The 25,199-nt window shown below is 54.9% G+C and overlaps 1 protein-coding gene across 6 annotated transcripts in view; it reads right to left on the bottom strand.

Annotated features, from left to right (window-relative positions):
- Nucleotides 1–7,839: 7,839 nt before the first annotated feature.
- RELB (RELB proto-oncogene, NF-kB subunit) overlaps nt 7,840–25,199 on the bottom strand; it is a 47,079-nt gene continuing 29,719 nt past the window's right edge. For all 6 annotated transcript variants that reach the window (XM_044988446.1, XM_044988448.1, XM_044988450.1 and 3 more), the window contains exons 7-12: nt 18,136–18,267; nt 15,225–15,329; nt 14,255–14,470; nt 12,865–12,933; nt 11,496–11,573; nt 7,840–9,165 (exon numbers count right to left, since the gene is read on the bottom strand). In XM_044988446.1, the coding sequence (XP_044844381.1) occupies nt 8,849–9,165; nt 11,496–11,573; nt 12,865–12,933; nt 14,255–14,470; nt 15,225–15,329; nt 18,136–18,267 (917 nt within the window). In that variant the 3' untranslated portion in view covers nt 7,840–8,848. The remainder of the gene's footprint in view (nt 9,166–11,495; nt 11,574–12,864; nt 12,934–14,254; nt 14,471–15,224; nt 15,330–18,135; nt 18,268–25,199) is intronic.

Genomic DNA, 25,199 nt, shown 5'->3' with positions numbered 1-25,199 from the left:
AAATTTGCAGATGATACAAAACTACTCCAGAGAGTTAAGTCCCAGGCAGACTGCGAAGAGCTACACAAGGATCTCTCAAAACTGGGTGATTGGGCAACAAAACGGCAGATTAAATTCAATGATGATGAACGCAAAGTAATGCACATTGGAAAACAGTCCCTACTATGTCTACGTATAAAATGATGAGGTCTAAATTTGCTGTTTCCACTCTAGAAAGAGATCTTGGTGTCATTACGGATAGTTCTCTGAAAACATCTGCTCAACGTATAGCAGCAGTCAAAAAAGGGAATGGAATTTTGGAAATCATTAAGAAAGGGATAGATAATAAAACAGAAAGTATCATATTGCCTCTATATAAATCTATGGTATACTCATATCTTGAACACTGCATGCAGATGTGGTCGCACCATCTCAAAAAAGATATATTGGAAAAGGGCAACAAAAATGAGGGGCATGGAACAGCTTCTGTATGAGGAGAGATTAGTAAGACTGGGACTTTTCAGCTTGGAAAAGAGACAGCTAAGGGGATGGAGATCTGTAAAATCATGACTGGTGTGGAGAAAGTAAATAAGGAAGTGTTATTTACTCATAACACAAGAACAAGAGGCCACCAAATGAAATTGATAGGCAGCAGGTTTAAAACAAAAGGAAGTATTTCTTCACACAATGCACAGTCAACCTGTGGAACTCTTTGCCAGAGGATGTTGTGAAGGTGAAGACTATAGCAGGGTTCAAAAAAGAACTATTAGCCAGGATGGGCAGGGATGGTGTCCCTAGCCTGTTTGCCAGAAGCTGGGAATGGGGGATGGATCCCTTGATGATTACCTGTTCTGTTCATTCCCTCTGGGGCATCTGGCATTGGCTACTGTCAGAAAACAGGATATTGGGCTAGATGGACCTTTGGTCTGACCCAGTTTGGCGGTTCTTATAAACTAATCGAGGATTGAAAAGTTCCTAAAATTGAACATCTCAAAAAGAGTCAGTCTGGTGCATGAGTGTGGTGTGACAAATGTGGGAATTTTGGTAATATTTTTATGATACCTATGTGCATCTCAGTTTCCCCTTGGGCTTTACACTGCCTTGCTGAGTGTAAAGAGAAGGGATGAGGTGTTGATTCAGCAGCCTGGTTGGAAATCAGAGTCAATAATAAACTGAATAAAGTCTACATGTGTGAATGAAAGAGCTAAAGAGAAAATGGAAACCCCAATGGCCAAGATATTTCCACCTAGCGAGTGTCCAACTGGCAAGAGGAAGGAGATTTCCCCCCACCTCTCTGCAGGGAAGCTGAGCAAGGGCTCCGAGCAGGAGAACAAAGGGGGAAAGTGGTCGGTGGCCATGTTAAAAGCTGAGCTCACATACCTACAGCACACACACACCACACATGTGGAACCAAACACAAAGGGACAGAGACAGGGCCAAAATGGATCTTACAGGAGCTTTTTGGGGTAGAGCCCTGATATTGGCCAGGCTGAACTCTGTCCTGATCTTTGCTTCCTCTAAGGACTGTCAGATTCTGTAGGCCAGGTGACTACTAGATTACCTTCTTTTGAAAAGGCTGCCTGGTGACATTGTAAATGCTTACTGGGAGCATTGCGTCCTGAAGGGGCTCTGTACAAGCCTCCCACAAAAGTCTGGACTTGCAGTAGGGAACCACAGGGATCACTGGTACCCAAAGGCCCAGTTTCAGTTATGGAGTCCACGGTCCTACCCCTGTGGAAGTGTGTGGATGCTGGGGGCCCAGCACACTAAAGGGTCACTCCACAGGACTGATTACAGGTTGGGGCTTAGACCAGACCCTGTGGAGCTGTGATGTAGGGCACTACATTGCTTTCTTCCAGTCCTTCACGCCACTGCAGAGCAATTTCCAGTGCACTGAAGGCATCAGAATGGTGAAGGGATGTTGACTTAGTCTTTATTGACATCACTTTTGTTATGTGAGGATTTTTTTCCTGGTCAGGAAAAGGGGTTCATGAAACTGGTCAGTCCCAAGGCTGGTGTTTGTAAAATCAAGGTTCTATTGTCCTTTGCAGGAAGTGGGGTTCGTCTAGATATTTTGTCCAGTTGGATCCAGTATGGTGCACATGCATCTCGCATGCATGAGGTTGGAATCTTTTGACCAGTAGTGTCCATGCCTGGGCCCTGCATGTCCATGTGTCCCCCACACTAGGGCATAGAGGACAGAGAGTCTCTACCACCTCAGCCTTCAGGATGCTTGTTTCACACAGTGATTCATTCAGCCCACAGAAAATATCTCCAGTTTCCAGTGGGACACAACAGCTACCGATACTGGGTACGACCATCCAGCCTGTTTATACCCCAGGAGTATTCACAAAATGCCTGGCAATAGCAGCAGCCCACCTGAGACCACAAGAAATACTGTGATGGAAGGAATCACAGTACAGATCCTGACAGAACACACCACCGCTGCAATGTATTATATCAACAAGCAGGGGGGGCTCTGTGAGGAGGGAATCAAACTGTGGAAACTTCCATGGCCTTCACCAACCAGGAGCAAATAACAATCTGGTGGATTACTTCAATGACAGTATTCCGCCAGCCACCAGTGGTCTCTGTTCTCAAGCTTGTGTTCCACAGGAGGCTTCCCCGTGGTAGACCTGTTTACCACTAACAAGAACAGCAAATGCCCTCTCTTCTGCTCCAGAACAGGTACCAGCCCAGGCTCCCTTGGGAATGCTTCCCCCATATCCCAGTCTCAAGGCCTTTATGCCTTTCCTCCCGTTTCCCTGATCTCCAGGGTCATAAAAAAGATCAAGTAGGATGTGATCACAGTAATACTTGTAGCATCAGTGTTGTTTCACAGACCTACTGCACTGTCTGCAAGGCTCCAGTCTGCCAGATGTATTATCTCAGAGGAGCAGAGGCAAATTCTCCTTCCAGATCCAACCTCTTTCCATCTCATGGCTTGAAAATTGGCTGGTTGTGCACTACAGCCAGGGTCTGCTTTAGAGAAGACCAAAAAAAATCCTTATAGAGAGGAGGAAGCACTCTGATCCATAGATTGATCGTGTAGTGGAAAAGATTTTCTAACTGGGCTTCCTTTATAATACAGTGTCAGCCCATTAGATGCCAAGGTTTTGGACTATGTCCTTCACCTCAAGCTATTGAGCCTCACCATTAGCCATGCTCCAGTGCAAATTTGTATGGTATTCTCCTTAGGGTGACTACATGTCTCGATTTTATAGGGACAGTTCTGATTTTTGGGTCTTTTTCTTATATAGGCTCCTATTAGCCCCCACCCCCTGTCCCAATTTTTCATATTTGCTGTCTGGTCACCCTAATTCTCCTGTCCGGCTGTTTCATTCTAAGAGGACTGGTCCACACCTAACCCTTGTCCGTGAGCCCCTCTTTCCTGGATCCTTAATGTAGTTCTTATGGAACTTGGTAGGAACCCCCTTTGACCCTTATCCGGGTACCATCGCCACCATCTCACTCTCCAAACCACCTTCCTGGTGGCTGTCACCCCAGCTAGGAGGCTTTGCACTAATAGCAGCTCCATTATATTGTCATCCACAGGGAGAAGATGAGGGTGAGGCCCCATCGTAAGCACCTCATTGAGGTGGTGTCTGATTTTTCATTTAAACCAAACCATCCACCTCACCGTTTTCTTCCCCAAGCTGCACTTGAACCTGGGAGAATCCAAGCTCCTTGTTTCAAGTAATCAAGGAGGGCTCTAGGCAGCATGGAGCCATTCAGGAAATCACCCTGTTTATTTTTTAGCACTGCGGAAGGTCAGGCCATCTCTTCGCAGGGCCGGATTAACACATAGACAAACTAGGCATGGGCCTGGCACCCAGGCAGGTAGGGGCTGTGGAGGCCCAACAAACAGCTATACAGGATGCTGCTCGTGGCCGGTCTGGCCTTGCTGTGGCTCCATTGGGACCAGCTGCTCATCCTGCTGTTGCTCAGGGTGAGGCTCACCATGACAGAGGGGTGGCTGGGCCACACCTGAGTGAGTGGCATTGTGACCTGGCCGACGGGGTTGTAGCACCACTCAGGTTTGGCCAGGCTACGTCCCCATCATGGTGAGCAGCACCCACAGCGGTGAGATGAGAGCCGGGCCCAGCAGATCCACAACCGGGTGAGCTTGGCTGCAGAGTGTCCTCTACGGCTGTTTGTTGGTGTTCATATTAGAAAGCAGGAGCCCAGAAGTGTGCGTTTGTCTATTAATCCGGCCATCTCTTCTCAGAGCTCACTCCATCAGTTACAACAATCTGTAACCAGCTAGCAGACGTGCCCCTGGCCTCAGTCTGCAGGGCCCTCTCAACTAGAGCCCAGGCAACCGCCTCAGAAGTATTCCTCTCAGAGACCTCGAGGGCAGCCAGATGGAGCGCAGCCCGCGCCTTCATCGCGCATTATACTGGGGGACTGGTTACTAGTTGTGATGCCAGATTTGGGAGAGCAGCTCTGCAATCCTTATTTAGTCAGCTCTAGCTAGGACTCCTTACACCCTCCTCCGGTTAGTCTGGGAGCTACTAGCTAGTCGCTGGAGTGGGCTCCACATGGACAGGGACTCCAGTAAAGAGCGAGTACTTACCGTACAGTAACTGTGGTTCTAGATGCTTTGTCAGTGGGAAGCCCACAACCCACCCTTCTCTGCCTGAACTAGGCTTGATATTCAAAAGGTTTCCTCCTGGTAGCAAGCATCCAGATACCATGGGATCATGGAGTGGCCCTAGAGACCTCTGGAAGGAGCCAGAGGATGCACTGCTCCAGCAAGCAGAGCGTTAGCCACTACTGAGACCTACCAGGACACCCTGGTGCTACATCTCACTGCCACAGCCAGGAAGGGAAGTGAGAGGCGGGCAGAGCCACTCTGCCCATAGGTGGAGGGTAGGAGCGGATGCAGGGGGCCAGCGCTGCCCCAGTAGACACTGGTCAAAGCTGAGACACGTGCACCATCAGTGAGATCCACATGGACAAAGACTCAAAAGACCTGCAGGCTGCAGGGGGCCAGGAGGGATTGGGGAGGAAGTTGAGGCAGCAAGAATAAACAGCACCCCAAGAAGGGGGTGATGGGATGGCAGCTGTAGAGGCCATGGGGCCCCTGGACGCCTCCTGAGCAGTGAGGCAGCAGCTAGAGAGACATTGAGAAGTGGGGGCGGCAACAGGCTCCCTGCGGGCCTGTCCCAGAGGGTAGCTGTGGGCACAGGTTTCCCCAGGACATGGGGAGCAGGCCCTCTAATGACTCTGACTGGGGAGAACCACCTAGAGTTAACAGTACGACACTTAGCTAATGTCGAGCAGAATGATGCACCCAGCTGGCAATGATGCAACTTAGCAGCCTGCAGGACGTGCTCTAGTTGGAGCTGCTCTGTTAGCACCCAGGCAGCAGCAGCACTGTAGCAGGGTGGACCCTGCTCCTGCTGGAAGGGGTTTAAAAAGTGGCCTGACAGGGCTTGAGAGCGGTGGCTCTCAAGGCTTAGCTGATTGAGGAAGTGGCTGCAGCTGGGAAGCAGAGCCTTATAAGAAGGCAGGGAAGCCAGAAGCCAGATAGTCTCTCTCTGCCTATAGAGAGAGATGGGCTTGGCTGCTTAGGAGCTTGAGACTAGATACCTGAGTGCAGCAGGGCTGGGGAGCTCCAGCCTAGAAAGCCCCAGGCTGTGGCCTAGCAGTGGGCCAATAGGTACTGTGGGTTGCAGAGGGCAACCTAGGGGTAGGCTAAGGCAGCAGGTCCAAACCTGGAGACAGTCTGCTCTGAGAGAGGAGGCTCCCCCAGAGTCCTGACTGGCTTTGTATGGAGTTGTTCCAAAGCATCCCAGCATCCCCTTCCACACCGTGCACTTCCCAGAAGTCCGCACAGGCACTGACACTCCCTCCTCCGGCCTTTGTCTCTTTTCCAGGCATTAGGAGGCCACCCGATCTCTCTGTTCTCGAACACCTTCAGTTGGCACCTTGCAGGGGAAACTGATTTGGGAGAAATGAAGTAAAAGCTGCCCAAACCGAGCTTGAGCACTCCTGAATTTTGAGGTGTTCAAATCTGGAAGGCAGGTGCTGGGGGTGGGAGAGGGCTGTGGGCTCCATGGGGGAGCATGGCAGCAACTGTCTGGAGCTGCACGGAGCCAGACACGCTGGTCTGAGTGGCACAGTAAGCGGTTTGGGGGTTGGAGAAGGGGTAGGGAGTTCCGGGGGGCAGTCATGGGACAAGGAGCAGGGGGGGGTGGATGGGGCAGAGGTTTAGAGGGGCAGTCAGGGGACAGGCAGCAATTGGATAGGCATGGGAGTCCAGGAGGTTTATCAGGGGACAGGTAGAGGGGTTCTGGGGGGAAGTTGGGTGGGGTCTCAGGAGGGGGCAGTTGGGGACAAGGAGAAGGGAGGCTTAGATAGGGGCTGGGGTCCCAAGGGGCAGTTAGGGGCAGGGGTCTGGGGAGGGGGCAATCAGCGGCCAGGGGCTGGGATTCAAAGGGCTCTGGGCTGCTGGCAGCTGCGGGGAGCCCTGAGCCCTTTAAATCCCAGCCGCCTCCCCGGCTGGGATTCAAAGGGCTCTGGGCTCCCTGCCCCTGGGGCAGTGCAGAGCCCTCTGACTCCCGGCCGCGGCTGAGATTTAAAGGGCGCTGGGCTCCCCGCGCTTGCAAGCAGCCCGGAGCCCTCTGATTCCCGGCCGCGGCTGGGATTTAAAAGGCTCTGGGCTCCCCGCGGCTGCAGGCAGCCCAGAGCCCTCTGACTCCCGGCCGCGGCTGGGATTTAAAAGGCTCTGGGCTCCCCGCGCTTGCAGGCAGCCCAGAGCCCTCTGACTCCCGGCCGCGGCTGGGATTTAAAAGGCTCTGGGCTCCCCGCGGCTGCAGGCAGCCCAGAGCCTCTGACTCCCGGCCGCGGCTGGGATTTAAAAGGCTCTGGGCTCCCCGCAGCTGCAGGCAGCCCAGAGCCTCTGACTCCCGGCCGCGGCTGGGATTTAAAAGGCTCTGGGCTCCCCGCGGCTGCAGGCAGCCCAGAGCCCTCTGACTCCCGGCCGCGGCTGGGATTTAAAAGGCTCTGGGCTCCCCGCGCTTGCAGGCAGCCCAGAGCCTCTGACTCCCAGCCGCAGCTGGGATTTAAAAGGCTCTGGGCTCCCCGCGCTTGCAGGCAGCCCAGAGCCCTCTGATTCCCGGCCGCGGCTGGGATTTAAAAGGCTCTGGGCTCCCCGGCTGCAGGCAGCCCAGAGCCTCTGACTCCCGGCTGCGGCTGGGATTTAAAAGGCTCTGGGCTCCCCGCAGCTGCAGGCAGCCCAGAGCCCTCTGACTCCCGGCCGCGGCTGGGATTTAAAAGGCTCTGGGCTCCCTGCGCTTGCGGGCAGCCCAGAGCCCTCTGACTCCCAGCCGCGGCTGGGATTTAAAAGGGGCGAAACCTAGCTCCAACTATTGGTGGAGCAGAGCCCCTGACTGTAAATATTCCTGGGGCTAAAGCCCCAGGAGCCCATATAAGTCGGCGCCCATGGGGCTATAATAGGGTCTCCGGGCACTTAACCTGCTGCCTTAACACCTGGTGCTGCCAGCTTCTCAGCATTCACAGCTGGCGGCATCAGGCCTCATTGCTATGTGGGGGGCACTCTGCCCTTTGTGTCAGTATAGTACCAGTGCTGCTTGGGTGGATGACATGTAAGATGAGTAATATTAATGCCCAGAGCTTGGGTAATTCTGTTCGGGCTCCCTATATCTCCCAACCCCAAAGTTATCTTGTGTCCTGCCCTCAGTTGCGGCATGCTGTTGCTATGAGATGTCTGCTGGGTTGCACCCTAGAGCTGGGCGCCCTGTAGCGATAGTGACATACCCCCCGGCCCCCCCAGCCCCATCTAGAGGTGGTATATGGGCTTGTAAAGTGGTTCAGGATGAGACAGTAGAGACGTATTTGTATTGTTTTTATTACCATCCATCACAACGCACCCTCATTTTACAACTTGGGAAACAGGCACAGAGAGGTGAGTGACCTACCAGGGCCACAGAATAAATCAGTGGTGGAGCTGGGGAGAAACACCAGGAGTCCTGGCTCCCGGTTCCCCAGCAGCTCTATTCCAGCTGGCATCTCAGCACTGCCAGGTGTGAGGCAGTGCTCTAATCCCACCCTCCTCAGGTCAGCAGCTGCAGGGACTGCTGTGGAGGGGGCACCCAGCCTGCACAAGACACGGCCTTCAGGAAGATCTTGGAACCATCCCCTTATCAATAGCAAAGCCAATGGCCCAGCTGTCCTCGCTCCGGCCAGGGGAGCCTGGCCATTGGCTACAACAGGAAGAGGAGCAGACCTTAAATTTCTTCAGCCCTGATTGGCCAGGATTTGGGGCCAGTGATTGTGTGGCCCCCCTATTTGTCGTCCCCCCTTTGCCCTGAGTTGGCCTCATTCATGGCAGGGAAGTGGTGCCTACGACTAACCCCTATAAATATAGTGCAAAGCGTGAACCCCTGCAGCAGCCTATGCAGTCAAACCCTGGGCACAGTGCCCCTGCAGAGCCCCTCTGGCCAGGCGCTGCCCCAGCGAGCCAGCCCTGGAGGGAGTTCAGCAAGGGGAACTGCAGAGTGAATATGCTGACAGCGAGGAGGCTGGGACACGGAACCCCTCCAGTTCCAGGTGGAACACTCCCAGGCAGCCACACTCCTCACGGCCCACAGTCTTAGGGGAGGGGGGTGCTGTCATTCTCTCTCCACACCCCTTGGTCTCAGCTGGTCTCCTGGAGGTAGGCCCTGCAGTGACAGTCTCGTCTGTGCTCGCTGCCGGGAGGCCCGGGAAGCTCTGCCAACAACCAGGTGGCCCAGTCCTCCCATCTCCAGGCCCTGCCCAGCCAGAACAAGGGGCTCCCTGCCAGGGCAGGTCTGAAACGAGGCTCAACTGCTCCTCACACGTCTCCCAACCTCGTGTACAGCTATGCCCGCTCGTAGGCCTCCTTGTACTGACTGGGGAACATGTTACTTCCAACCAGACTGGCCGTACCCTCAATGTCGCCCGCGGAGCTGTCCCCAGGTGCCAGGAATGGGGCAGGGCTGCTCTGCGCGGAGCTGTAGGTGTCCAAGAGGAACTCTGCGCCAAGGCAGCCTTGCAGCTCCACGGGAGAGCAGGCGGCGGGCAGCATGTCCCTCTGGTTCAGGCAGCTGTAGGAGGCGTAGTCCGGGCCCAGGCAGAAATCGAAGGGCTCAGGCACCGTGATGTGCTCCAGGCTGGGGTGGAGGGCAAAGCCTTCCTCTGCAATCAGAACAGGAATGGCTCAGTCAGCTACAGAGCCTTGCTCCCCCAGGAATGCAGCTTGGTGCCCAGGCTGCCTTGGAATGACAGGGAAGGGCAACGGGCGTCCTCCTGGGTGGCCGGGGTGCCATGCAGAGGGGGGGCAGTGGGGATGTGGCCAGACAGGCCCCCAAAGGGAACAGCCTGCATCTTGCCAGCATGTCCAGCTGCCAGTCTGGGCTGGAGCGAGGCAATACCTGTGGTTGGCCCAAGGCAGGGACGTGATGGGTGTGACACTCTATATCTCGGGGGCATACCCTGTAACCCTCATATTCATCATTTGTATATAATTGCGATATTTCATCTAAAGCAGGCCACGTGAGGTACCATGGGAAAGGTTCCGATCTGCTGAAACCCATTGTTCCATCTAAATGTGTGTATCATTAATGCATATAAAATTATAAGAATTATCTTGTATGGTTTTCACTAAAATATGCTGTGGGTTTGGGAAGCGCCCAGCAGGGGCGGCTCTAGGATTTCCGCCGCCCCAAGCAGGGCGGCGCACCGCGGGGGGTGCTCTGGCGGTCGCCGGTCCCGCAGCGCTGGTGGACCTCCTGCAGACGTGCCTGCGGAGGGGCCGCTGGTCCCGCGGCTCCGGTGGACCTCCCACAGGCACGTCTGCGGGAGGTCCACCGGAGCCGCAGGACCAGCGGCCCCTCCGCAGGCACGTCTGCGGGAGGTCCACCGGAGCCGCAGGACCAGCGGCCCCTCCACAGGCACGTCTGCGGGAGGTCCACCGGAGCCGCCTGCCGCCCTCCCGCAGGATGCTGCCCCAAGCGCGCGCTTGGCGCACTGGGGTCTGGAGCCGGCTCTGGCGCCCAGATACTAGCTCTCCAGAGACAATGACAAGGGAGGTAACCAACACCCGGGTGAGTACTGAACAGACATCACCAGCCATTGTCCAGCAAGGGAGCTCCAATGCAATGACTCACTTACACAAGGCCACACCAGGGGAATTGCTCAACCATGCCTGGGGGCTCAATGCCCACCAGCCATGCCTGGACTTGTGTTCTCCAGGCACATGGACTAAGGGTATAAAACAGAACACAGTGGTACATGCTTGGCCTTTTCTCCTCCTCCCACCTATGCTGCAAGCAACAATGATGTTCAGAAGACTGAAGACTCCAACAGAGGAGACTGTCCCAGGCTTCAAGGGTGAAATTTGTGTACTATGAACTGCAATATCCAGTGGGGTGAAAAAAACTGCTTAATGTAGACGTTGCCCAGGCTAATAGGGTTGAGAATTTAGACTGTGTTCTTACATTTTATTTTATTTTGGTAACTAATTCCAACTTTTGGCCTATCACTTATAATCACTTAAAATCTATCTTTTGTAGTCAATAAACTTGTTTTACTGTATATCTTTAGCAGTGTATTTGCCTGAAGTGTTTGGTAAATCTGCTCAGGTTTACAAAGGCTGGTGTATATCCACTTTCCATTGATGAAGTGGTGAACCAATTAATACACTTGCATTGCTCAAGAAAGCGTCTTGAGCAGTGCAAGACGGTATATTCCTGAGGTACAGTGCTGGGAGCTGGGGGGATTTGGCTGGTGCCTTTCTCTGTGTGATTCATGAGTGGCTCTGGGAGCATTCATGCAATCTATCTGGGTGTGGGGCTCCACATGCGGTTGTGCTGAGTGATCACAGCGCCTGGAGGGGTTTGCTGCTTGTCACTAGCAAACCATTGTGAGAGACAGCCCAGGCTGGAGAGTTAAGAGGTCACGGCGGTCCCACAGTCCCAGGCTGCACCCCAAGGATCCTGTCACTGGGGCATGACCCCAGCGATGGTAGTGCAGTCACTAGAGGGGACGGACCTGGCCGGCTGGATTGCAGTGCTGCCTGCCTGGGGAGGCAGAAGGCAATGCCTTGGGGGCTCCAGCAGTGGGAGCCCGGCTCAGGATGCCTTTGAGGACCCCAGCTCACATTGGCTCCACTGGGAGTTGGGAGCTGAGGCCCTGACATTGTTGCCACCATGAAAAGGGGCTCCCCACAGCACCACATGTGTTGGAATCATTGTGCCCCCCAGGTCCCCACGTGGAAGATCAGTGTGTCCCCCTCAGGCTCCCACCTATCTTCCCCCATGTGGAGGAGGTCATTATGCCAACTCCAGATGCCCCAACCTGCCCCTGCCATGTGGAGGAGGTCATAGCACCCCTGGGCCCCTCCCATGTGTAGGAAGGGAACACTGCACACACAGACACCCAGACAAATACACCATATGGGGGGGGTCACTGCACAGGGGCACCAGCCAGCGACGTGCCAATCCACGTCCTGACACAAGACAACTGACCTGCTGCCTGGGGCACAAGGAAATGGTCCATGTAACCTGGCTTTTTCTTCCTCCTCTTGGCTTCAATCCCGTGAGGGTCTAAGGGACAAGAAGAGAAGGCACCTCACAGCACCCTCGATGGGCACAGCCTGGCCCCACAATGGGCACCCGAAGGAGCCAAAAGCCGCCTATGACTGTGGCGGCAAGCCTGGTGGGAGCAGCCCCTGCGGGATTCCCCCGTCCCCTCAAACAGCAGGTGCCTGAAGGCTGCACTCCATCAACCCGTCACTCTGAACGGGATGGGGGGATCAACCGTCACGCTGAGCAGTGTGGATGGGGTGGGGATCAGGCCATCATGATGACCAGTGTGGATGGAGGGGGGAGATCAGACCATCATGCTGAGTGGTGTGGATGAGGGGGATCAGCCGTCACGCTGAGCGGTGTAGATGGGGGCTGGGATCAGGCCATCACACTGAGGGGTGTGGATGAGGGGAGATCAGCTGTTATTCTGGGCTGTGTGGATAGGGGGAATCGGCAGTCACACAGTGTGGATGGGGGTGGGGATCAGGTCGTCACACTGAGCGGTGTGGATGGGAGGAGATCAGCTGTTATGCTGAGTGGTGTGGATGGGGGGGATCAGCCATCACACTGAGTGGTATGGATGGGGAGAGATCAGCTGTTATGCTGGGCTGTGTGGATGGGGAGAGATCAGCTGTTATGCTGGGCTGTGTGGATGTGGGGGATCGGTCATCATGCTGAGTGGTGTCGATGCGGGGGGATCAGGCTGTCACGTTGAGCGGGGTGGATGGGGGGAGATCGGCTGTTATGCAGGGCTGTGTGGATGGGGACTGAGATCAGTTGTTACGCTAAGCGGTGTGGATGGGGGTAGGGATCAGGTCATCACGCTGAGTAGTGTGGATGGGGAGAGATCAGCTGTTATGCTGAGCTGTGTGGATGGGGGGATTGGCCATCATGCTGAGTGGGCAGGGGATCAGGCCCTCACATCAAGTAGGGGTGTATGTGGGGAATCAGGACTTCATACTGAGCGGGGGTGGGGGCAGCAGCCACCCTCACTGATCTGCTCAGTGTGCGGCAGGCAATAAAACCCACCTTTTCAAGTGCTCTGCCAAGGAGTCAGATCCCTGGTGCCGTTCTGCAGATGGGGGCACACCGAGGGGAGTGACTCCCTAGCTGGCCAGAGGCAGAGCTGGGAACCCAGCCCCTCATCTCATCCCACCGGAAACTCCAGCGCCCAGGCTGGAGTCATCAGTCATCCCTGGCATGGGCGGAACCGGCCCAGGAGCCAAGAGCTTCTTGGAAGGGCCATGGCCAGGCCAGCCCGATCCCCGCAGCCCCCCAGCCTGCCCTGGTGTGAGGCCCACACACCCACCTGACGCTGAAAGCTCCTCCAGGACGTCGGGCATCCCCCGCTTCCTCTTCACGTGCACCCCATATGCATCTGCAGAGGTTGAGGCAGAGGAGGGCATGGCCTGAACCATGGGAAACTGCCACACACCTCTGCCCAAGGGCTCCCAAAACCTGCCTGGCACCAGCTGGGCACGTGCCCTGCTCCACCCTGTGGGGCTGTGACCAGCGGGGGCTGCTCTGAGCCCCCCAACCCCCCTTTCCCCGAGGGGCAGTGACCAGCAGGGGCCCCCCTGACCTCCCTTTCCCAGAGAGGGGCAGTGACCAGTGGGGGCTGCTCTGGGCCCCCCAACCTCCCTTTCCCTGAGGGGCTGTGACCAGCGGGGGCTGCTCTGGGCCCCCTGGCCCCTCTTTCCCTGAAGGGTTGTGACCAGCGGGGGCCCCCCCGACTTCCCTTTCACTGAAGAAAAAATACTTTCTTGTGTTCATTCTAAACCTGCTACCTATTAATTTCATTTGGTGGCCCCTTGTTCTTGTGTTATGAGAACGAGTAAATAACACTTCCTTATTTACTTTCTCTACCACTCATGATTTTATAGACCTCTATCATATCCCCTTAGTCGCCTCTTTTCCAAGCTGAAAAGTCCCAGTCTTATTAATCTCTCCTCATACAGAAGCCGTTCCATACCCCTCATCATTTTTGTTGCCCTTTTCGGAACCTTTTCCAATTCCAATATATCTCTTTTGAGATGGGGCGACCACATCTGCACACAGTATTCAAGGGGTGGGCGTACCATGGATTTAGATAGAGGCAATATGAGATTTTCTGTCTTATTAGCTATCCCTTTCTTGATGATTCCCAACATTCTGTTCGGTTTTTTGACTGCCGCTGCACATTGAGTGGATGATTTCAGAGAACTATCCACAATGACTCCAAGATCTCTTTCTTGAGTGGTAACAGCTAATTTAGAGCCCATCATTGTATAGGTATAGTTGGGATTATGCTTTCCAATGTGCATTACTTTGAATTTATCAACATTAAATTTCATCTGCCATTTTGTTGCCCAGTCACCCAGTTTTGTGATTGGCAGGGGCTGTGCTGGGCCTCTCTGACCCTCCCTACCCCCGAGGGGCTGTGACCGGTGGAAGCTGCTCTGGGCCCTCCCCTGACCTCCCCTCTCCCCAAGGGACTGTGACCAGTGGGGGCTGCTCTGAGTCCTCCCCCTCCCCCCAGGAGCTGTGACTGGCAGGGGCTTCACTGGGCTCCCCGACCCCTCTACCCATGAAGGGCTGTGTCTGACGGGGTCTGCTCTGGCCTCCCCAGACCCCCCTTCCCCTGAGGGGCTGCTCTGGGCCCTCCCCTGACCTCCCCTTTCCCCAAGGGGCTGGGAAGGGCTTTGTGGGGTGGCAGTTACCATGGTCCTTGGGCAGGTAGGTGAAGTGGAAGGGCTCGCTGCAGACGCTGTCTGTCAGGCGCTGCAGATACACCTCCACCTCCACCGGCTCCAGGATGTCCAGGTGCTGGTACGGGGGCGTCTTGAAGACGATGGCTATCTGCCGGTGCACGTCGGCCTGCGAGAAGTCTGCCTTGCTCTCCCACGCGTCCCTCCGGAAGACCACGGCAATGTCCTCTGCAAGGGATGCAGGGTGAGGGCTGGGGAGCTGACTGGGTGACTGGCAGGTAAGGGGGTGCCCCAGGAGACTGGGTTGGGTGGAAGGAGCTGGGGACCGATTGGGGCCCAAATCCAGCTGCAATGGGAGGAGACCCCAGGCCCCCACAGTATGGTAGCACAGAGAACTCCCTGCCTACTTGTCTGGCTGCTGGGTCTCACGCACTTGCTCAGGGTCATGCTGACCTCCAGGTTTGGGGCAGGGCAGGAATCCTCCCCCCAGGTCAGACTGACGGGACTTTGGGGCATTTCGCCTTTCCTGGCTGACGGGTGTAGATCAGCTGGCCACGTCTGATCTAATCAACACTCTGCTGTGGCAGGGGCCTGGCCACTGGGGGCACCTGGGTCTCTCCAGTCCTCTGCCCGTGGCTCTTAGTAGCGCAGTGTCCGAGGACTGAAACCCTTTGGTGTAACTATGTCCTTGGGCTCAGCACAGGGCAGTTCTGTGCAATGCAATGGCTTATGCGATGCTGGGTCAGACTGGCTAATCTAATGGTTCCTCCTGGCCTTGAGCTCTACAAACTTTTGAGTAAGCATGTGCCCCCCATAGGCCCCACACCATCACCTCCCCTCGCCTCTCGCTTTAGCAGGGCTCCAGAACCAGCCCATTTATCCCCCTCACCTTCTACCAGAGCTCCATGCCTCCTCCCACCCCCCATTCTAGCTGACCCACTCCCACCTCCCCAGTCCTATGGAGCTGCTTCCTCTCCATTACCTTTCTGGACTTTGTCGCAGAGCAGGTAGAGCTCCTCCCCGCCCGTGCAGGGCCCGCACTCCTTGTTCATCCGGCAGATCCTCAGCTCTGATGTGTTTGTAGATTCTGCAGACGCCAAGACTCAGTTCAGCCACTGCACAGATCTCTTCGCCCTGCTCCAGCCTTCCCCAGCCACATGGGGCCAGCTGGCATCAGGGAGCCACCCTGTCCTATCCCCTACCCTGCAGGGCTGGCTGGCTGGCACGAGGGACACTCCTATCCCTCCCCAGCCACACAGTGCAGGGCTGGCCGGCAGGCACGGGGCATTCCCCCTCCATCCCTGCCCCTGCCCCACTATGCAGGGCTGGCCAGCAGGCACGGGGGACCTGCAGTCTCTGAAAAGGCCAATGGGGCTGTGCTGACACTTTTTAAAATTCATTCTGGTTATTTGCCTGACCTGGGTGGCGTCAGCTCTGGGGCCAGGTGGGGGTGCCCTGTGCCAGGGAACAGACTGTATTGCCCCTCGCAGCGCTGGCAGCCAGCTCCGAATGCCCACATGAGCCTCCCTCAGCCATTGGCAGTGCAGGGCCCATGACACACAGGAGGCGGGCTGCCATTCCTCCAAGTGGAGTGCACTAATGCAGTGGATAGGCCAGCGGCTGCCCACGAATTGGCCTGTAAGACACTCCCTCCTCCTCGTTCAGATCCTCCCAGGAGTCCCCGTCTGCCATGGCGGTGGGAGATGGCCAGGTCCACGGGCCACCGGGAAAAGATCCTATACACCAGGTAAAACATTACGCTAACCATCACCCCCAGCCCCTCCACATGTCCCATCCCTAGTGTGAGCTCTCAAGTGCAGACACCATCTCTTCCTACTGATCCATATAGCACCAAGCATGGCACCGCTGCAATAGAAACCATGCCCCAAACAGCCCGTCCGGCACAGGGCTGCCCAGCCCCTGCATGACACTGCTGCAATACCAGCCCTGCCCCAAACAGCCCGTCCAGCACAGGGCTCCCCACGCCCTGCATGACACTGCTGCAATACCAGCCATGCCCCAAACAGCCCGTCCGGCACAGGGCTGCCCAGCCCCTGCATTGCACCACTGCAATACCAGCCATGCCCCAAACAGCCCATCCGGCACAGGGCTCCCCACCCCCTGCATGGCACCGCTGCAATACCAGCCATGTCCCAAACAGCCCGTCTGGCACAGGGCTGCCCAGCCCCTGCATGGCACCGCTGCAATACCAGCCATGCCCCAAACAGCCCGTCCGGCACAGGGCTGCCCAGCCCCTGCATTGCACCACTGCAATACCAGCCATGCCCCAAACAGCCCGTCCGGCACAGGGCTGCCCAGCCCCTGCATGGCACCGCTGCAATACCAGCCCTGCCCCAAACAGCCCATCCGGCACAGGGCTCCCCACCCCCTGCATGGCACCGCTGCAATACCAGCCCTGCCCCAAACAGCCCGTCCAGCACAGGGCTGCCCAGCCCCTGCATGGCACCGCTGCAATACCAGCCATCCCCCAAACAGCCCGTCCGGCACAGGGCTGCCCAGCTTCTGCATGGCACCGCTGCAATACCAGCCATGCCCCAAACAGCCCATCTGGCACTGAGCTGCCCAGCCCCTGCATGGCACCGCTGCAATACCAGCCATGCCCCAAACAGCCCGTCTGGCACTGAGCTGCCCAGCCCCTGCATGGCACCGCTGCAATACCAGCCATGCCCCAAACAGCCCGTCTGGCACTGAGCTGCCCAGCCCCTGCATGGCACCGCTGCAATACCAGCCCTGCCCCAAACAGCCCATCCGGCACAGGGCTGCCCAGCTTCTGCATGGCACCGCTGCAATACCAGCCCTGCCCCAAACAGCCCATCCAGCACAGGGCTCCCCACCCCCTGCATGGCACCGCTGCAATACCAGCCCTGCCCCAAACAGCCCGTCCAGCACAGGGCTGCCCAGCCCCTGCATGGCACCACTGCAATACCAGCCATGCCCCAAACAGCCCGTCCGGCACAGGGCTGCCCAGCCCCTCCATGGCACTGCTGCAATACCAGCCATGCCCCAAACAGCCCGTCCAGCACAGGGCTGCCCAGCCCCTGCACGGCACCACTGCAATACCAGCCATGCCCCAAACAGCCCGTCCGGCACAGGGCTGCCCAGCCCCTGCATGACACCGCTGCAATACCAGCCCTGCCCCAAACAGCCCGTCCAGCACAGGGCTCCCCACGCCCTGCATGGCACCACTGCAATACCAGCCATGCCCCAAACAGCCCGTCCGGCACAGGGCTGCCCAGCCCCTGCATGGCACCACTGCAATACCAGCCATGCCCCAAACAGCCCGTCCAGCACAGGGCTGCCCAGCCCCTGCACGGCACCACTGCAATACCAGCCATGCCCCAAACAGCCCGTCCAGCACAGGGCTGCCCAGCCCCTGCATGGCACTGCTGCAATACCAGCCATGCCCCAAAAAGCCCGTCTGGCACAGGGCTGCCGACCTCCGGCATGGCACCGCTGCAATACCAGCCCTGCCCCAAACAGCCCGTCCAGCAGGAGGTTACTTGGCACACATACACCACAGCAATACAAACAACCTGCGCAGCACTGGGCTGCCCAGCCTGGTTCTCTCAGACAGGGCCCAGGGCCGTGGCAGGCTCTGGCCTAGTGACACTTCTCTCACTCAGCCAGGGCAGGTTGAGCTATTGCAGTGAGTTTCCTTTTCCCTCTGAAACACCCCACCACCCCGCAGTCCCCCGCCCAGGCTGGGTGTCCAGACATGCCGGGACATGGCTGCAGTGCTGACCCTGCCCTTTGCCCAGCACTGTCATCCTAGGGAATGTGGGCTCCGCCACGTTCCCTCCTCTGGCATCACCATGGCCCCCTGCATCGCTCCACTCCGCCCCGCGCTCCCCTGCCACAGCCCAGCTACTTACTCTTGTCAAAGATGGGTTCGGAGAGGACGGGGCTGAGGTGCCGGATCTGTCCTGAGGGCTCCTGGTACGAGGCCTGGAAGCAGATCCTCACCACGTTCATGTCCACCTCCTGGTGATTCTTCAGGGAGCCAGCTGCAGAGAGAGAACAGGGCATTCAGCATCCTTAGGCTCCAAGAGGAGAGCGCCCTTACAGAGTTTGGAAAGCCATCCCAGGGCTATGCCCAAGCTGACCCAAGCCAGGACGCATCCAAGTCTTGCCAATTCTTTCTGCAGAACATCTCGATGATCTGGGCTTTCCCATCCCTCCAGAGCTAAAACTCCTCCAGGCTCTCAGTATCTCGCGTCCTGAACACCTCAACATCCTTTTCTCCGGCCTTGACAGGTGCATCCTCGCTCTGCTCCGTGCCGTGCAGAATGCTGCTGCAAAGCTCATTCTCCCAGCCCATCGCCTTGCACCCATCACCCCTCTCTTGGGATCCCTCCACTGGCTGCCACTGCTCTACGGCATCCAACATGCTGCTCGTCTTCACCAAGGCCCTTCCCAGCCTGTCCCCCGCAACTATCATTCACAGCTGAGCTGTCGATGCTCACCTCCTACCAGCCCATGACGCCAGCCTCCATCCCCCACTGGTGACATCTTCAGACAAACCCCTTCCTACTCTCTCGCCTGCTGCCCTCACCCGTGGGAGCAGCTCCCTGTACACATCCCCAAACCTCCTTCACTGTCCTCCTGCAAATCCCTCCTCTGCCGTGATGCCTACAGACAACTGACACCAGTTAGGCTGCGGGTGTGCAGAGACCCCCATTTCCTTGTGCTCCCCCGTCTGTTTGTATCCACAGGCTGCCTCTTGGCTTGTACTTAGACTGTAAGATCCTTGGGGCAGGACCTTCTGGTACCTGGTATATGACTGGGACCTCTTGGCATTATGGGAGAACAAAGAACAAACAAACAGCCAGGCCATCTAGGGACTGGAGTCTCTCTCCTCCGGCCACCCTCTCACCACAGGGGAGGTAGAACCAAACAACACCAATCTTTAGCCTAGAATGGTCCAATGATGCGTTCCCACTAGCCAGCGGGGACCTCCTCCCCCACAGCTCCCACCCCATGTGATGGCCAATGGGTAGGGGCAAAATCAGTGCTACCAACTTTTGTGAGATGGGGGAGGGGGTGTTAAAGTCCCACCTCCCAGAGTCAGAGTCCTAGACTCCAAGGCCAGAAGGGACCATCACGATCATTGAGTCCAACCTCCTGTAGAAAGGAGGCCAGAAAACTGCCCCAAAGTAATTCCTAGGGCAGATTATTCAGAAAAACACTAAATCTCTATTTAAATATGGCCAGTGATGGAGAATCAACCACACCCCTCGGTATGTTGGTCCAGGGGAGAGGGGCAGGGATAACTCAGTGGTTTGAGCATTGGACTGCTAAACCCAGAGTTGTGAGCTCAATCCTTAAGGGGGACATTTGGGGATTGGTCCTGCTTGGAGCAGGGGGTTGGACTAGATGATCTCCTGAGGTCCCCTCCAACCCTAATATCTATGATTCTATGAATGGTTAATTACCTAGACTATGGGGGAAAAAAACATACCCTTTATTTCCAGTCTAAATTTGTCTAGCTTCAACTTCCAGCCATCAGATCACTTTAGACCTTCCTCCACTAGACTGAAGAGCCCATCATTATATATTTATTCCCCTGGTAGGTATTTATAGATTGTGATCAAGTCACCTCTTAACCATCTCTTTGTTAAGCTAAACAGGCTGAGCTCCTCGAGTCTATCACTCTAAGGCAGGTTTTCTAATCCTTGAATCATTCTTGTGGTTCTTCCCTGACCCCTCTCCAATTTATCAACATCCTTCTTAGACTGTGGGCACCAGAACTGGACACAGGATTCCAGCAGCATTTGCACCAGTGCCAAATACAGAGGTAAAATCACCTCTCTCCTCCTACTCAATATGCCGTTTACGCATCTCAGGATCGCATTAGCCCTTTTGACCACAGCATTGCACTGGGAGCTCATGTTCAGCTGATTCTCCACCATGACTCCCTAATCTTTTTCAGGGTCACTGCTTCCCAGGATAGAGTCCCCCATCCTAAAGTGTGGCTTGAGTTCTTTGTTCTGAAATGTATTTGTGACAAAGTGGGAATTTTTCATGTTTTGCATGACTACTGTGTGTGTCTCGGTTTCCCCTATGTGCTGTATGGTTAACTGGGGGTGGCGGGGAAGGCTGTTTATTCTTTGCAAAGTCCCAGAGTGTGGGATTACAATGTGAGATGCTGAACTGATTATGCTGGGTTGTGTGTGAAGGACTGGCCTTGGGCTTGTTCTCATTGGCCAGCTAATTGTAAATAGGATACAGGTGTGTAGGATGATAATTACCCTATGGGGTTACAGCTGTGGTTGTGTGTGTATAATTAATCAATTAGCAATTGATTGTTGACCATATTGTATATAAGAGCATGCTGGGAATGAATAAATGGATATGCATACACACACACGCTCTCTCTCTCTGCTTGGGCTCTGTTCCTGCGCGAGTGCGATGCAACAAATGGTGGAGAATGCGGGCATTAGTGTTGGTGGCCTGAAAAGAAAAGGAGACGCACCTGAGTTCAGTGTTGCGCGGCTAGGAGCCGCAGGATGCCCGAAAAGAAAGGAGGCGCACCTGAGCTCAGTGTTAAGCGGCAAGCTGCAAGGCGTCTGAAAAGGGAGGCACACCTGAGCCCAGAGGAGAGCGGCTATAAGTCGCGGAGAGGAAGGGCGGCTATAAGTCGCGGAGATAAGCGGCGGCTATAAGTCGCGGAGAAGAAGGGCGGCTATAAGTCGCGGCGGAGAAGGGCAGAGCAGCTACCATGGAAACCGCTGTATTAGCGGAAGATATGCATCGCGGAGCGGGGCAGGCTGCAGGAGGGAGACCAGGTCTTGGCAGTTAATGATGTTGATTTTCAGGACATTGAGTACAGCAAGGCTGTCGAGATCCTCAAGACTGCCCGGGAGATCATCCTGTGAGTGCGTTACTTCTCCTACAATTACAAGGAGGAGCTTGGAACTTTGAAATCAAGCTGGAGGCGGGGGTGGAGAGGATCAAGGTCTCTTATGCAGCTGCAGAACTTCAGTAGTATTGTATGCAGAACGCCTGCTAATAGGTGTTCCTGCTGGGAGCAATCTTTTCCGGGAGCTTAGATCCTGTGCTTTACTCTGAAGTTAGACAACGTCGGTGGAGAGTTCTCTTCAAGCATGAAATGAATAACAGCTGCCTTTCCTTTTTAAGAAAACACTATCTCTGTGCCATTGAGTGCATGTTAAAATATACAAGAACCCAGTTTTAATAAGAGAACAGTGTTGCTAAATGGAAAGGTTTTTTGTTTTGTTTTTAAATTTTTAAGACTTGGGAGTTAACTCAGACTGCTTTGCAGCTACCTTTAAATCAGTATTGATGTCTTTTATAGAAATTGCCTCACAGATTTGATTCTTATGACACATTCACTACAGAATGTCCAACTTGTTTATTGTCTTTATTTGTGCTTCTCAAGATATTGCTTTGAAAATTGTGTTAGAGAAGCTATATTGGAGAATCAAAGCTATAACTGCTTTTTAGTTTTTACAATTCTATCACTTGCTCAAGAAATTTTGTGTTGATTGTATAATATTTAGTGTACCATGCAATTATTAAGATGTTTTGTGTTTTTTGTTTTGTTTTGTGATGTCTTCTGGCCAGAATTGTTGTTGTGTTGTTAAGATTTTTTATGTGGTTTATGTATTTTCTCTAGGACCCCCCCTCCCTCAGTGTCAGTTTGATCGCCTGACATCTGAGGGATGCTTTGGTATTAGGAAGGGGGGAATCCTGTAGAGTTTGCACTATTTATTTGTTGTGTTTTGTTTTTGTTTGGTGTTGTTGGGTTATATGTTAATGATTGCATGGTTATATAGGTTGGTTTTATAAAGTTTTAATTTTGGCTTGTGAACAGATTACTCAGTGGTTGTGTATTGTGATCTTATTTGAAGGCTCTGAGGCAGATCCTCAGCTGGTGTTACTTTACACCAGCTGAGGACCTGCACTTATCTGTTTTAAACACTATTGTTCTTTAGTTTTCCACTATAATATTTATTATGATAATCTAAACTTTTTGGATAAGACTAAGATAGACTGTGGTATTATGTTGTTATAAGTTGGAAATGTTTTGTGAATGTTTTTTATCCTTTTTCCTTTCCCTCTTCTTTTGATTTTGAATAGAGGGGGGAGATGTGGGATTACAATGTGAGATGCTGAACTGATTATGCTGGGTTGTGTGTGAAGGACTGGCCTTGGGCTTGTTCTCATTGGCCAGCTAATTGTAAATAGGATACAGGTGTGTAGGATGATAATTACCCTATGGGGTTACAGCTGTGGTTGTGTGTGTATAATTAATCAATTAGCAATTGATTGTTGACCATATTGTATATAAGAGCATGCTGGGAATGAATAAATGGATATGCATACACACACACGCTCTCTCTCTCTGCTTGGGCTCTGTTCCTGCACGAGTGCGATGCAACTCCAGAGATCCAGGTGTGACTGATCTAGCTGTCTGGGATCTGCTGTGGGAACGACTGGAGGTGCTGATGGGGAATGATTTGGAGGAGTGGTCGGGCAGCACCCGCAGTGCCCTGGTCCTTACCCAGAGAGGGCCACCCTGCCCTGGTGCCAGGCAGACTACCCAGCAAGGGGCTCAGGAGCCTCCAACTGGGGAAAGAGATTTGTCCCAAGGTGAGGAAACTGAGGCACAGCAGCAAGGGCCAGGGCCGGCTCCAGGGGTTTTGCCGCCCCAAGCAGCCAAAAAAAAAAAAAAAGCCACAATCGCGATCTGCGGCAATTCAGCAGGAGGTCCTTCGCTCTGAGCGGGAGTGAGAGACCCTCCGCCGAATTGCTGCCAAATACCTGAAAGTGCCGCCCCGCTCCGGAGTGGCCACCCCAAGCACCTGCTTGATAAGCTGGTGCCTGGAGCCGGCCCTGGCGAGGCCTGTTTCCCCAGGCCCAACCAGCAGGTGAAGCCAGGTTCCACTCCCTTCCTCAGCAGCTGAAGAATGATCCTTCCTTCCTTAGAGAAGCTGAGGGCCCTGTTGGCCATAATGCTGCAAACCACCTTAAGGAATCGTACAGGTACAGAGTCCTGTGGGAGACAGGATTCTTGTACTAGGAATGGGCTCCCCAGGGGAAAGTGGAACCATGTGGGATCAGGAGGCAGCTAGTGCCCTGCCTATCACAGAGGAATCTTTTCAGAAGGTGGCTATGGACATAATGGGTCCCCTCAGCTAGGTGACCTGGTCAGGGAAGAAATACATTCTGCTGGTGGTAGATTTCGCTACTCGGACGCTACCCCGAGGCAGTGACCTTGTCCTCTGTTGAGGTAGACACCATGACAGATGTGCTTCTGACCATGTTCAGCAGGGTGAGGATCCCCGGGGGGTTGTTACAGATTAGGGGTCGAATTTCATGTCTGCCCTGCTCCGGTGCTTGTGGGAGAAATGTGGGGTCCAGCACACCTAGGCCTCTGTATATCACCCTCAATGCAATGTGGTGGTGGTGAAGTTTAATGGGACTTTGAAGATGATGCTGAGGACATTTATGGACCAGCACCCGCAGATCTGGGACAAGTACCTACCCCACCTGCTGTTTGCGTACCAGGAAGTGCCCCAGGAATCCACAGGGTTCTCCCCTTTAGAACTGCTGAATGGGAGGAGAGGGAGGGTACCCCTGGACTTGAGGGACGAGTGGGAGGGGAAGGCCTCCCCTGATGGAGAATTGGTGGTGCAATATGTCCTATCTTTCTAGGGAAAGGTTCACTGAGCTGATGGGTCTGGCCAGGGAGAACTTAGCCAAGGCCCAAGGTAAACAAGGTCTGGTATGACCACAGAGCGTGTGCCCACTCCTATGGCACCAGGGACCAGGGGATGGAGTGCCCATCCCAGTGCAGAAGAATAAGCTCCAGGCTGCCTGGGATGGGCACTTTAAGCTCATCAAGCAGCTGAGGGAGGTGAAGTATATGGTGGAACTGTCCAACCGGGCTAAGAGACGCCAGTATACTATGTCTACCTGATGAAGCCGTACTTTGACGGGGAGAGGCTGGTAATGGCCGTGTGTGGGCAGTGGGAGAAAGAGGATGATCCCCTGATGGATCTCTTCCCTGGGACAAGAGCCAGCCTCCCTCCTGGAGTCAATTCCTCTCTCTGACCAGCTAACCCGGGCCTAGCAGGCAGAGAGGAGAGTGGTGCTGTGTTCTTACCAGCCGCTGTTCTCTAGCAGACCTGGGCTCACTAACCTGGCTGTCCACCCGGTGGAAACGGGAGCCAAACCTCCCATCGGGTGTTCCCCCATTCAGAGTCACTGGGAACACAGCCCAGGCCCTGGAGAGAGAGGTCAAGGACACGCTGACCCTTGGTGTGATCCAGCATCCACCAGCCCGTGGGCCTCACCTGTGGTGAGGATGGATCGAGCAGATTCTGCATGGACTATCAGAATCTTAATTCCATCAGCAAGTCTCATGCCTACTCTATGCCCTGGACTGACGAGATTCCAGACAAATTAGGGGCACTACCTCATTACTATGGATCTCATCAAGGGCTACTGGCAGGTGCCTTTGGACCCAGATGCCAGGTTGAAATCTGCTCCCATCGCCCCTATAGGACTCTCTGAGATCTTGGTCTTACCTTTCAGCTTCAAGGAGGCGCCTGCCACCTTCCAGCTCCTGGTGGAGAGGGATGGCCACAAGGTGGGGAGCGGCCGTATGAGGCCAGAGCCGGCCAAGGTGGAAGCGATCAGAGATTGGCCCACTCCCCAAACCAAGAAACAGGCCCAGGCCTTTATTGGGATGGTGGGGTGCTGCCAGAGGTTTGTACTCCACTTTAGCTCCCTACCAGCTCCTATCACTAAACCATGCAAAAAAGGGGAAGCCCGACCAGGTGGTCTGGACCAAGCAGTGCCGGGGGACTCTCTGTTCACTGAAGGAAGCTCTAAGCCAGGGTCCTAGTAAATCCAGACTTTGACAAGCCCTCCCTGGTGGCTACATCAAATGAAAAGGGCTAATGCCAAG

This window comes from Mauremys mutica, chromosome 15, assembly GCF_020497125.1.
Source record: "Mauremys mutica isolate MM-2020 ecotype Southern chromosome 15, ASM2049712v1, whole genome shotgun sequence".
NCBI classification, from domain to species: domain Eukaryota; kingdom Metazoa; phylum Chordata; order Testudines; family Geoemydidae; genus Mauremys; species Mauremys mutica.
Note: the sequence above shows the minus strand (reverse complement) of the source record. Positions and strands in the feature narration are given on the sequence as shown.